The sequence below is a fragment of the Aulonocara sp. 'chitande type north' Nkhata Bay genome, linkage group LG9 (genome assembly GCF_057382095.1).
Source record: "Aulonocara sp. 'chitande type north' Nkhata Bay isolate Kocher_YH1m ecotype deep benthic linkage group LG9, A_spYH_male_GT1.1, whole genome shotgun sequence".
NCBI lineage: Eukaryota > Metazoa > Chordata > Actinopteri > Cichliformes > Cichlidae > Aulonocara > Aulonocara sp. 'chitande type north' Nkhata Bay.
This window is the reverse complement of record NC_141352.1, coordinates 14,087,429-14,100,287: the sequence shown is the minus strand read 5'-3', so window position 1 is coordinate 14,100,287 and position 12,859 is coordinate 14,087,429. Positions and strand designations below refer to the sequence as shown.

The 12,859-nt window shown below is 39.3% G+C and overlaps 1 protein-coding gene across 3 annotated transcripts; it reads left to right on the top strand.

The window, feature by feature from the left end:
- Window positions 1-12,477, top strand: nup58 (nucleoporin 58). 3 transcript variants are annotated; one of them, XM_086305990.1, is made up of 14 exons: window positions 1-476; window positions 1,030-1,190; window positions 1,279-1,311; window positions 1,432-1,710; window positions 1,855-2,023; window positions 2,155-2,220; window positions 2,486-2,660; window positions 3,030-3,109; window positions 3,363-3,481; window positions 3,706-3,788; window positions 3,954-4,155; window positions 9,501-9,584; window positions 10,319-10,417; window positions 10,850-12,477. In XM_086305990.1, exons 1-14 carry the CDS (start codon window positions 397-399, stop codon window positions 11,017-11,019), a joined length of 1,800 nt encoding a protein of 599 aa, XP_086162116.1. In that variant the 5' UTR covers window positions 1-396; the 3' UTR covers window positions 11,020-12,477. The 3 variants fall into 3 exon arrangements, with proteins under 3 accessions (XP_086162116.1, XP_086162117.1, XP_086162118.1); XM_086305991.1 differs by lacking the exon at window positions 10,319-10,417 and having other exon boundaries at window positions 2-476; XM_086305992.1 differs by lacking the exons at window positions 9,501-9,584; window positions 10,319-10,417 and having other exon boundaries at window positions 3-476; window positions 10,850-12,476.
- Window positions 12,478-12,859: the final 382 nt, after the last annotated feature.

Here is a 12,859-nt window from a genome sequence, read left to right as displayed (position 1 = left end):
CGCATGCGTGACACATCACGAGACGCAAAATCTGCGGGGATGACGGTTAATGTAGTTGAAAGAAAGGAAATCCACTACCCAAAATGCACTAGCATTTAGGATATACCAGGCGGGGAATAAGAAAAGTGACACCATGCGTGAATGCACCCTGCGATAATTGTCAGGTTTAAGAAATAGAAGCAGAGGAACAGGTTGTGTAAACATAACAGGTGGCAACTGAATATTTTGGGATTTAGTGAGAGAGCTGATGAGTTCAAGTATGTTTTGGTGAAGACGGGACCGCGGATTCGGCCCTCACGCGGGCGTCTAAGCTAACTGTCGTATTAGCTGTGATGTTTTCAGAAGTGAGCTAAGCCCACAACCGATTGGTGTTGACACCGTGCCTTTTAAAAGAAAATGTCTAGCTTTAACTTTGGTTCGGGAACTCTTGGGTCCACCAACACAGGTGGAGGATTCGCATTTGGGGCCGCAACCAGGTAACGACAAATTTTAGATAGCCCACTTAGCTAACGCTAGCATAACCAGAGGTATCTTGGCGTTAGCAGATACGGCTTGCGAGTTTCAAAGTCAGTGCTGGGTACGTTGTTTTCCCGAGCTACTCAGCAATGTCGGGTTATAGATGAGCATTTTAATTAGATACATTTGTAAACTCTGTTATTTGAAACTTTGCACATGCACGCACTGCAGAGTGAACTCTTGCAAATTGCGGGCTGCCAAGAGAAGTCTTTGAAGTGACAATTAAGCTATAGTAATTGTAGTTACTTTTTATTTTTTAAGAGGGAAATTAGTTCATTACTGGTAATAATGTGATTGGGATTACCATCCATCTGTAAAGCACTTATCACCATTTAGGTTTTCTATATAGAAATTTAAGACCCTGTGTATTTTCTTCGACAAAATCCTAGTTGTTAATCTGTGTGTACTGTAACCATAACACAATGTCAATCTTTTATTAGTTTGAAACTTGGCAGATATTGTAGAAGAATGTATGGGCCTAAACATATTACTTTTTTTTTTTTTCTTCGAAAGTGCTCCTGCGGCCAATACCGGTGGCTTTTCTTTTGGTACACCTTTGGGTACAGCAAGTGCAACCCCCAGTACCAGCACCAGCACCCCGTCTCTTGGCCTAGGAGGCAGTCTCTTTGCTCAGAAACCTGCTGGAGGATTCTCCTTCAATACACCTGCCTCAAGTAAGAATGCAAAATAATAAAGAAATAAAAGTATTTGTGATATTTCTGCCAGCTGCCCATCTTATGTTGGGACCTTGTGTTATTTCAGGTGCTGCTGCGCCCACTACAGGCCTCACATTAGGTATGTTTGGGGTTCTCTGGGGTATTTTTAAGTTGAAGAGCTTCTGAACAACAGGTAATGATTGTGAATTTTTTTATTTTTTTTTTATTTTTTATTTAATAAACAATTACTTTCTCTCAGGTGCCCCAGCCAATACAGCTGCCACCACTGGCTTTAGCTTGGCTTTCAACAAGCCCACAGCCTCAGCTACGCCATTCTCCCTCACAGCTACTAGCACCTCTTCGACAGCCGCTGCTGGGACAGGCTTGACGTTTGGCTCTGTCCTGACCTCCACTGCTCCACAGCAGCCTACAGCCACTGGCTTTGCCCTCGGTCTCGGCGGAGCTACGACCACCACCACGGCAGCCTTAACAGGTCCATCACTAGGCAGCAGTCTCTTCTCCAGCACTGTGCCTACAGGTGAGAGGCAAACTGTCAGCTTTACAGAGCTGATGTGTTAAATACATGGCCAAGTGGGAGTACAGTGAATGCTTTGAATTACAGAGTGTTCGTTTTAATTAGTTGTCACAGTTCTATAAACTGTATGACTATTTCTTGCCGCAGGTCTGAGTCAGACTACTCTTGGTGCAGGAGGCGGGTTATCGTTCGGTTCTCTGCTGGCAACCTCGACAGCGTCATCAGCAGCTCCTGCTCAGAGTATCGGCCTGGGTGGAGTCGACTTCAGCACTTCCTCTGAGAATAAGAGCGACACATCATCTGGAGCCAATGCGCAGTACGTCCTGCTGACCAACACGGTCCTTTACTGTCTTATGGAATATGTCTAATGTCTCACTCTGCTGTTAATGTTTAGCACCGACTATCCTTTCTGTTCTAATGATGAAAAACACTTTTTCTCACCCTCAGGGACAGCAAAGCTCTAAAAGATGAGAACCTGCCCCCAGTTATTTGTCAGGATGTTGAAAATTTTCAGTAAGTATCGTTGTGTGATTTATTTATTTTTTTAATTATTTTTTTTTTAATCGGGTGTTTAATAGGTTGAATGCAGCAGTATGACCCAACCCAAATTTTATCTGGTGAGGTCTCTAGGAGTCCCCATTCTGTGTAAAATCCCAGATGCATACATATAGTTTGAGTAGTAGCACTTTGAAAGCATATTTTGATAGTTTGCCATATCTATCAGAGAGCTTTTATGTCATCTACAAGTGATTTCCTTCTTTTCTTAATTCTTTTGCAGAAAATTTGTGAAAGAGCAAAAACAAGTTCAGGAGGATATAAGCAGAATGTCATCAAAAGCCATTTCTAAAGTCCAAGATGACATCAAGAGCCTCAAACAGCTTCTGTCCGTCAGCGCCAGCGGTCTGCAGCGCCAAGCTTTGGCCATCGACAAACTGAAACTGGAGACGGCACAGGTAAAAACGGTGTACTTATGTTGACACAGGTGTCTATTTCTGATGCACATTATTTGTCATTAGAAAGTCAGTAAATCAGAAACTTGCATTCCAAACTTCTAGTGGATACACAATATATAGTGTATGCAGTGTTGCAAAATATATAAGTCAGGAAGTCCAGTATCAGTGTTCATTTCCCAAAACATCTGTAGCTGTACCTAAGATAAACAGAATTATTTTAAATTGGACTTCAGATGAACTTAATATGTGGGTTAACCTTTCCTGTTCCTTATACCTCACAAACTAAAAATATGAAAAAGTTTCCCTTGGAAATCTCACAGATTTTTTTTTTTCTAGATGTTTGACTTTCCTCTTTCCTTTGTTGCTAAGGAGTTGAAAAATGCTGACATAGCACTTCGTACACAAAAGACCCCCCCTGGACTTCAGCACGAGAATACGGCTCCATCAGAGTAAGTAAGCTATTGGATGAAAGTCAGAAAGTAAATCCAAGGTCAATGTGTGCTATTGCAGTCCTTTAGTTCTCATAGACTCTGTTTCAAACGACTCTATTTCATTTTAATATCATAGGACAGCAATAAAAAAATACACTTGGCCAGTGGATGTTTTTGTCAAAAAGCTTCTCTTAATAGTTGATTCAAAAGGTTAATAATGAACATTGCTTAATGTACTGAGATTTAAAATATGTGTCCCTTTTGTGTGTAGTTATTTCCATAGCCTGGTAGAGCAATTTGAGGTGCAGCTTCAGCAGTACCGGCAGCAGATAGAGGAGCTGGAGAACCACCTGACAACCCAAAGCAGCGGCTCTCACATCACTCCTCAGGGTGAGAACACATTTGTCTGGCTGTTAACGTAATTCTGTTCATGTTAAAGTTCGGTTTGATCACAGTGTTACATGTTTCATTAACAAACAGGCTACAGATGTGTTTGCATTCAAGATGAAGAGAAAAAAGACAGTTTCTGGTTCTTTTCTTTTCTGTAACCCACCCTGTTTTATTAAAATACATCAAATATTTATGCAGACATTTTTTTATGCTTTTGTTTACAGATCTGACCTTGGCCATGCAGAAGTTGTATCAAACATTTGTCGCACAGGCCGCCCAGCTCCAGTCTGTCCATGAGAATGTCAAGGTCAGTTTATTCCCTCCTGCTTTTACATATGTTAATAATAATAATAAAAAGATCCTCATTCGCATTGCTTGAAATGTAATGTGTAATAATGTATAGGACTGGGTGACGAGGCAGTTGTAGCGTTTTCATTTAACGTGTCTTTCTCTCTGGTGTCTTGTTGTATAGATTTTGAAGCATCAGTACCTCTCCTACCGCAGAGCCTTCCTGGAAGACTCCACGGATGTGTTTGAGTCCAAACGGGTGTCTAACAGGAAATGGCAGAGCACGCCGCGAGTCACTACTGGGCCTGCTCCGTTCTCCAGTGTGCCCAATGCTGCAGCTGTGGCCATGGCAGCCACATTGACCCAGCAACAGCAGCCAACTCCAGGTCTGACTGCCTACAAGTTCTAGCAAGTTTCTCCTTTGTTAGGAGACTTAAGGAGAGGAAGGAGAATCAATAATAAAAGCAAGTTGTGGAGAAGACAGGATCAGTGTGCTTTTAACATATTTTGGTAGCAAATAACTCAAAAGGTGAGAGAGGATGATTAAAAGTACAAAAGTAACAGCAGCCTTATCTGGTGTTAAGGTATCTGTGCTTTCTGTAGTGAATGAAAAGAGGCTAGAAAGGAAGAAATGAGAGAAATCTGTTGCTTAACTTTAACAGGAGACATTTGTGCTGCCTTACCGTCTTGTACCGTCTGACTCTCAGTACAAGGGTTGGGAACATTTATTTTATGCACCTTACAATTCAAGAGTGAGGACATTAAATAGATGGCCCCAGTGCAAAATGAAGACCAAATCCCTTCTGTTAATTTCTCTCCTCCTCCGTGTGCCCTCTCTAATGGGATACCAGAGCAGCTTTATGGCTGACATCACTGGGGAAAATGCACAGTGGTGGAAAAAGTCGAGCAATCTCGTTTTGAATCTGGAAACTTCTAAACCTCAGTTTTGGGTTTTGTTTTGTTTTAGCAATGCTAAAAGTGAGCCTAGTACTCAGTTGAGGTTGTTGTGTAATGAAGTTAGGATAATTAATGCACTTGCTGCGAATTTTGTGGTTTCTGAATGATTAGTCCAGGTAGTGGTGCATCTTTAGATTTTTGTCACGTCAGTCTGGGCGTTGAGTTGGTGTACGTCTATGGCAATGTAGCCCCAGCTATCTTAAATCCGAATGATATCTCAGACGTGTGGGAAACACCAGTTAATCTGACACCGAATCAACATGCTCCTCTCTGAATATACAGGGTAGTAAAATAAGAAGAGAATATATTAAAGTTGTCATCCCCACCGTTCCTTCAAGCACACAGCTTCTGTTGCCCAAGGTCTTACAAGTAAAAAGTCTAGTTTAGACACAGATATTCACTTTAGAGAAACCATTCTCTAAATAACCTTAACCTAATGACATTTACAGTTTGACTGTCATGCTGTTTGTCAAATTCTTTCTACTCTTTGACAGTAACAAAAAAAATACTATTAAGTACGTTGTATTAGGCATAAATACACGGATTAAACATTGTGTTTAATCGGAAATTGATTTGGCATTTTGTAGGAGCTTATATCCTAAAATATCTAAATGAGACTCTTATACTGAGCAGTCAAGGACTCAAATTCAGTTTTGTTAAACTACAGCCAACATAACCTTAAGAATATTTACTGCAACATCTGGTTTGAGTTGTAAGCCATTTTTACTGGCACATCAGGGTACCTGCATACAACTAACACACTAAGCTATATATTACGGTAGCATGCTTTTGCAGTCTCTTTATTGACGTAACTTCAAAGGTTGATGGGATGTAAAGGCAGGTTGGTTTAAAAATGTTAGTCTGATCTCTACTCATTTGACAAAGCTCATGAGATGTGCTTTGACTGTTATCAGATCTGCTGCCCACCAGATGTTTGCTAATTTTTCCATTTTTAATGAATATTTCACATACTTTTGAACACTTATTTGGGTATGCAGATGGAGTTGTACGTTAACACCTAAACTAATTAACTATGTGCCAAGTAGGTATGGGACTATTTAACTAATCCATTCCTTAGCCACTGTTTACTGAAAAAGAAAAAATAACAACAACTTAACACACAAGCCACAATAGTTATTATTGTGTGGTAGAAGTGCACACCACCTCGGTGCCTGCTTAAGATTTTTTTTAAATTTCATTAAAAATCAAATAATTTTTTTTGATCACTTGTTCATTTTATCCATTTGTGCTCTGGGTATGCTAGCTATCCAACAAGGCTGTAGTATATGAGGTTAACATGAGTCGGGTTTGTAAATTATTTTTGGCTAGGGTAATTGATTGCTTTATTTAGCAAATCTCCCACCTTTTCTGCTAAGCCTAATTGCAGGCTAGTATATTTATTTATATATTTATTTTTTCTGCTTAAAGGTGACCTGTTTAGATTCATTTAGTTGTTGCATATTAAACATGTTGAAAGTTTCAAAATGAGTTTAGTGTACAAGTAATCCCAGCAAACCAAACACTCAGCCTTCAGAACTCTAAATGCAAGTTTTCTAATATTTTTTTTCTTAACTCATGACACTGTTTGGATTGCATTTATATAGCGCTTTTCTAGGCACCCAAAGCGCTTTACAATTCCTCTATTCATTCACTCTCACATTCACACACTGAATAACAAAGGATTATCATTAATATGGTTATAGTAGCCCCACCCACCTGCTTTTCACAGCTTTTTTTTTTTGCAAGGGGCAGCCAATCAGAAGAAAGTTGACTGAAGAGAGAGGAGCTAAAACAGGTTTGTTTCAGTCAGTGGATGAACTGAGGGGACGTGAGTCATGCAAATCTAAGTAGAGCTCGAAATATAATAGGTCAACCTTAAACTTGGGTCATTATTGAAATGTCATGTTGGAGGGTGATCAGTATCACAGCATTTAAAGATGCAGTGGGCTGGAGTGGTTTTTTTTTTTTTTTGTTTTGTTTTTGTTTGTTTTTTGGTAGATTCACATCCGACCTGTACACATGCCAGATGAGAATGGGCCTCCACTGTTCAGATTTCTGTCTCCATGGACATTGGGTTAAGGTACCAAAAGACTCAGGACTGAAAATAACTCTGAAATGTACTTTTTTCTAGTGGAACTAAGGCTGAGAACGGTGAAAAGCCCCGGTCACTTACTGGCCTAAATGAAGCAGTGTTCTCAGTGTGTTTGTGTTGTGAACAAGGAGCTGAGGTTGGTCTTTTATGTGGACAGATCATTTGGATAATGAATTGTCAGCAGTGACAGTAAGTGTGTGCATTATCTCACTGTTCAATACCTTGATATATTTGGCTGGTTTGGTTTTAATAAAGGCCATACCACTGTAACTTGATGAAAGTGATTTCACTTAAGGGCTACTGTCAGTGCAACAGGGCTGGATCATTTCACATAGAGTTCATTTCAGAGAAAATGTGGAGCTAAAGAGCTGTTCACAAGTTGTGATTTCAGGTATTTTATCCAAGGCGATGGTATGTTGTACAGACATTTGCTTCTCAATTCTGTAAAAAGTCTACTTTTCTTGTTGGTTTAACTGTTTGGTAGTTCAGAAGAGAACAATTTGTTGCTGCTCACACTGGTCCATAAGTACCAGTGAGATACATTAGTGCCAAAAGAAACTGGTCTGTATGGCCACATTGTGTGTCTTGATTGTACAGGGGAGTTTATTTTCCCACCATTTTTCTCATCTGAGGATACAGCGTTGCTTGTTGTAGATAGCGCTGCGAGCTCAGCAGTATTGGCACTCAGAGGAATAAAGATTGGAAAACTGCCGTTGAACATGTCGCGATACAAACAGGAATTCATTGAACCCACTTCCAGTAATCATCGGCATACTGCTGCTGATTACGGTGGTGTATGGGTAAAAAAACAACCTAAATGATTAATTGCTAATGAAAACACTGCTGCTTTTGGACAGTCAGTCCTCTTATCAAACGCTAGGTTTTTGTTTGTTTTTGTAGGATTTAATGGAAGTCCACACTCATCCAGAATTTGACATTCTGTGCAGTTTTGCTCACACTTTAAAATATCGTCTTCCACACCTCTACAGTCTCACTTGGCACAATAATGACTATTAAATAATGTAATAATTATTGGTCTGTCAAAGTTGTTTTGACTTTGAAGGTAATTGTGGATATTAAGCCACATTAATACTCTCTAGTTGGTATCTTCTCACTGTCAGTAACGTGTATGCAAATGCTGTATTTTCATGAGTGCTAATATAACAGCTGTTCCCATTTACCTCTTTTTTCCTTTTATAAAAGAAGTGAAGGAATTAATGTGACTTTTTATTTATTTATTTTTTAAAATGGTAGGTAGATTACCAGTGTCACAATTTGCCTACATGAACCTGAGATGCTCAGTAATGAATCTGAATTATACCTTTTGGTATCTTTGTTTTTCTGTGTGTTAAGCTTGAGCACAACAGTTCACAATAATGGGCCTGATTAGTTGACTGTTTGAATGTTGCTATTATCTCCAAAACATTTCCATATTCTTTGTCATTTGTAGTGTTTAGTATTTTGTTTGTTTGTTTTTTCCCCTGCTAGTGGCGTTCAGGAGGCATGACTATTACAGGGTGTTTTGGAACCAGTAGAATTTACTGTTAGTTATCTGAAATTAGACTAAAAAAAATCAATCTCTTGCAGGTTTTAGCTTGTCATCTCTCTCTAAAGTCAGACTCGATCCAACAAAGACGGATTTGTAGCTTATGGTAATTTACAATGGAGCTTTTGTTTTCATAATCGGTGTAAAATTATTTAAACGAACGTAACAAAGGTCCTTCAGTTTATGTTGGACGCATGACTCAAAACTTGACCACGCTGTCTTTCACAGGCAAACTACCAAATCACTGATTTTCTTTGTTTTGACCAGTTTACACTCAAAGGCAGCCATGAATGCCGTTTTCACATTTCTTATCTAATTCTCCAGTGCTTTTACCTGTAACCTTGTGTTTTAATCTTATATATCCAATGCCTGTTGATACAGTATATTTAATCTATAAATATGTTGTGCCTTTTAAAGCTATATTCAGTAATTGTGTGATGCATTTTTAAAAAGTTTTTTTTAAATTAAGGTATGCTAGTTCATTCACTCTCAGAAATCTTGAATTTGGAAACTTGTCAAATGCAGTAGCACTTAGCAATTAACAGCCAATTGTTGTTCCAAACTGTTTGTTTGTGTTTTATGTAAGTGGAATTGCATATTTAATTGAAAATAAATTGGTTTTTAAACAAAGAAACGCTTGTCCTTGTTTCTTTTTCACTGAACTTGTTTTAAGAATGTAGACTAATTGAAAAGCTCCCAAATTTGATAAGATAAAAGAGAACGCTTAAAGAAAACAAGACAAGTTTCTGAGTGAAAGAACTAGCAGTGCTTCCTTTTTCCCTCCCAGCTTGCCAGCAGTGATAAATGCGCTGCTGATTAGCTGGAATATTATAGTTGAAAGCCTTTATAGCAGGATAGTACATATTCATATGTACTTTGTGAAAGCCTGATCCGTTGCCTAATTATTGTCATATTTCAGCTCATGTGAGGTTGCAGTTAATTAGATGCTGTAGTCTTTTGATGCCTCTGTCGGCGCAGTCATTAGATCAGATTATCATATTTTATTTGAATCAACTGCAGGACTTGTTTCTAAAGCTAAAATAAAGCTGTCAGCGTGACAGCAGTGCAGTTTACTTTGTGTTTTTTGTCTCACATAAAAGAAGAGTAAAAGCCTGTGCTCTCTCTTTGTGCCTTAGGGACCCAGGCGCCTCTGGGGGCAGGGTTTGGAAACCCCTTTGCCTCAGCATTGGGCACTAGCTTGGGCTCTTCTACCCTGGGAGGTATTACCTCTGCTTTTTTTTTTTTTTTTTTTTTTTAAATGAATATTCCCTGTTTTCTCGTGTGTTTTATTTTTTGCTAGACCCCTGCATACTTTGCCATTTCCCCTAATGTTACCTGGTGGTTAAATCAAAGTGGGTTTTTAAAGAAAATGTATTTGAGTTTGGTTGTATGACAGACTAAGCAGCTGGTGTGTATGTGTCTGACAGAGTGGTGCAGTCAGAGCTTAGCTGTTTCTCTTTTCTGCTCTGCCTTTTGCGAGGAGTCAAGTGCGTTCACACCACACACAAAAACTGCAATCCTATCGTACAGTTGTTACCTGGTAAACAGTTTCACTCAGCTGTCACGGCGAAACGCTGTGGTGTTAAAATACGGGCATGTCAAATTGCAAATCCACTTGAGAGTGTGGAAGCAAGTGGTCTGAGCGCACTCAAAAGTATTGTCTGTTTTCTCGTAGTTTGGGTATTCGGTGAAATCTGCCGTTTTTCTTCCTTTGGCCTTTGCTTTGCGGTGTAGTGCACTGTGAGTCCTGTTTGATTCTGCATTATTCGGTCAGAAGTTAAGCCAAGTGTGGTGCTCTGTGGATTAGTTTATGACTTTTTTTTTTTTTCTTTTTTGCTTGCTTTTGTCTGCTAATGCCTGCCAGTGTGTAACTCCTGAGGCGCTTCTTGTTTTTGTATCTAGTCTAGGCTGTGTGCTTAGACCAGTCTGACTTCCATGTCACTCTCTCCCACAGGTTTTGGTGGTGGGCCAGGATTTGGTGGGGTGGGGACTGGGGGGTCTTCTTTTGCCTTCTCTTCCACCAATAAGCCCACAGGAGGCAGTCTGAGTGCAGGTACAATACATGCTGTATATAGCACCTTAACACCTGGGCCACCAAACATGATGGCAACAAAGAATAAAGGCTCAGCTCGCTAAGTGTATAAAGTTTGGAAAGGGTCTAAGCTGTAACTGTGTCTCATTAGTGTAATGTAAATGGAACTGCAACAAGTTTAGTATATCCATATTTTAAAGTTATAATGAACGTCCCAGCAGTGGGTAAATACAGTTATGTGTATATATGTTTGTTTGTGTGTGTTGGCACTTTAGAATCTTGGGGGTTTTAAGCTAGGATGGCAAAATCCTTATAAAAAACCTCTGAATTTCATTTGAACTTCCTTTTTCTGACACCAGATTTTCTAAATCCTCATGTTATTCATGTTTTATCTTTTTGTTTTTCTCGTATTTGACTGTTTTTTGTTTTTTGTTCCTTGTCTTGCTTTACTAGGTTTTGGTAGCACCAACAGCTCAGGCTTCAACTTCAGCAACCCTGGCATCAACCCCTCTGCCGGCCTGACATTTGGCGTGTCTAACCCACCTCCTGGAGGCTTTGCCACAGCAGCACCCTTACTCCAGTTGAAGAAGCCCCCAGCTGGTAACAAAAGGGGCAAGAGATAGAAACGGGAAATGATAGACGCATGTTACTGAGCAGCTGACCAGCTATGGGTTTGTAGCAAGTACAGCTTGATCTCCCAAAAGCATAGAAGACGATGCTAAAATGACCATTACCCAACCAAAACGGAGGAAATATGCTATTCTGAATTGTCCAGTCTTCTACATGCATTTCTTTTTAATTTACCCACATTCACGTTTTCCTGTTGGATCCAACTCTGCAGAGGGATTAGACTACAGAAATTAGAGCAGAAGTACACGAGTGACTCTGTTTTTAGCAGTGATTACTTTTGCCTTTGGTAAAGAAGGGAGGACCCAAATCAATACAGTAGGCAGCGGCATGTAAAGATAGGATAAAATAGCATTTATATCATTTTAAGCATGGATTTAGCTCATTTGCATTGCTTCAGAATGTTTTTCTTTCTGCACACTTTGGTCTGTGGTGCTACAATGCTTTTGGGATTGTTGGCTCACTTGCAAATTGCTCAGTTACTGGTGAGAAATTGCTTAAGCCAGAACATTTTATAAGACAACGTTTTTTCCGTTTGTTTTTTTTAATGCTTTGAAATGGTTCTGCTGTGCTCCACAAACTGTCAATCACAGAAATGCACTCGAGCGCTTCCCAAATGATCACGTGGCCCAAGGATCGTCCAGGAAACGATCAGATAAGATTTATGGAGCAATGTTTGTGGCAGAGTTTCCGTCTGAAGTATCAAAGGAGTGTAATATTACATCCTAGATAGTTTTATAGGCTCCGGAGCGTCCAGGGTTGTTGTTTTGTTTTTATTTGTTTTTTTGAGAAGCACAGTTTTATTTTTATATCAAGTAGAGAAAGATATGAGATTTGAGAGGTAAAAGTGGACTAGAACCTTGAGCTGGCCCATTATCTAGCTCATGTAACCTGTGTTTTGTTTTTTTTCTTTTGCTACTCCATCCTCATTAATTACTTTTAGACACATTATGGTTTTTGGTGTTTTGCCCCTGTGTACTGTTGCAAGAACTTGAGATTCGAAACTTTGTGCTCTTCGTATTACATGAGTTCATTAGATGTTAAGTTGGTTGAATTTGAAAGGGATTTCATATGCATATTGTACCTGCTCAGTTTCTACATGTGCTAGAACAAATCTGCACTTTCCAGTGTATGTGACCTGACGGTGATTGTGTGAATGTGCATGTGTTTCTGTCACACAAGTATGAAATTGTCTCTCTGGTCTGATCATATTTCCTTTGAGTACTGGGGCTGGTCGGGGGTCAGATATTCTGCTTTTTTTTTTTTGTTTGTTTTTTAAATTGTCCATGTTGTTGTTATTATTTTCTAATCACAGTCTGTGGAATCCTGAATTTTCTAAAAGCTGTTTAATAATAAAATCTCCAATATGATGTTTTGCCTGTTTGTGGCATCACTTCAATAAATGTGTGTTGACACAGGAAAAACTCTGTCATCAATATGTTGTATGTCACATGCTTTGCAGCAGCTCTTCCCGCATCTGATATATTTTCAAGTCATCACACGAAGCAAAGTTAACCCAGACTGTTTGTGACAACATAATTGTACTATGAAGCTTTCAAGGCTGTAAGCCATATAATGCCAAAGTTTGGGAAGTTGCCCTAAAATTAACGCTTTCACACTAACTTCTACTGCTCCTTTAAAAAAAAAAAGGCACAGTCTAGGTTACAGATTCCTTATAATGTAGTCAGGACCTAAGAGGCCTTCTGAGGGTACATCAGTCTCTCTAAACTCGAAACTAATGTGTTTGTCCTTTTGCAGTGTTACTTTGGTCTTCCACTTTTCTATCTAAAGTTAAATTTTATCTTAATAAAAATATTAAAGCCAGTGACCAGTTTC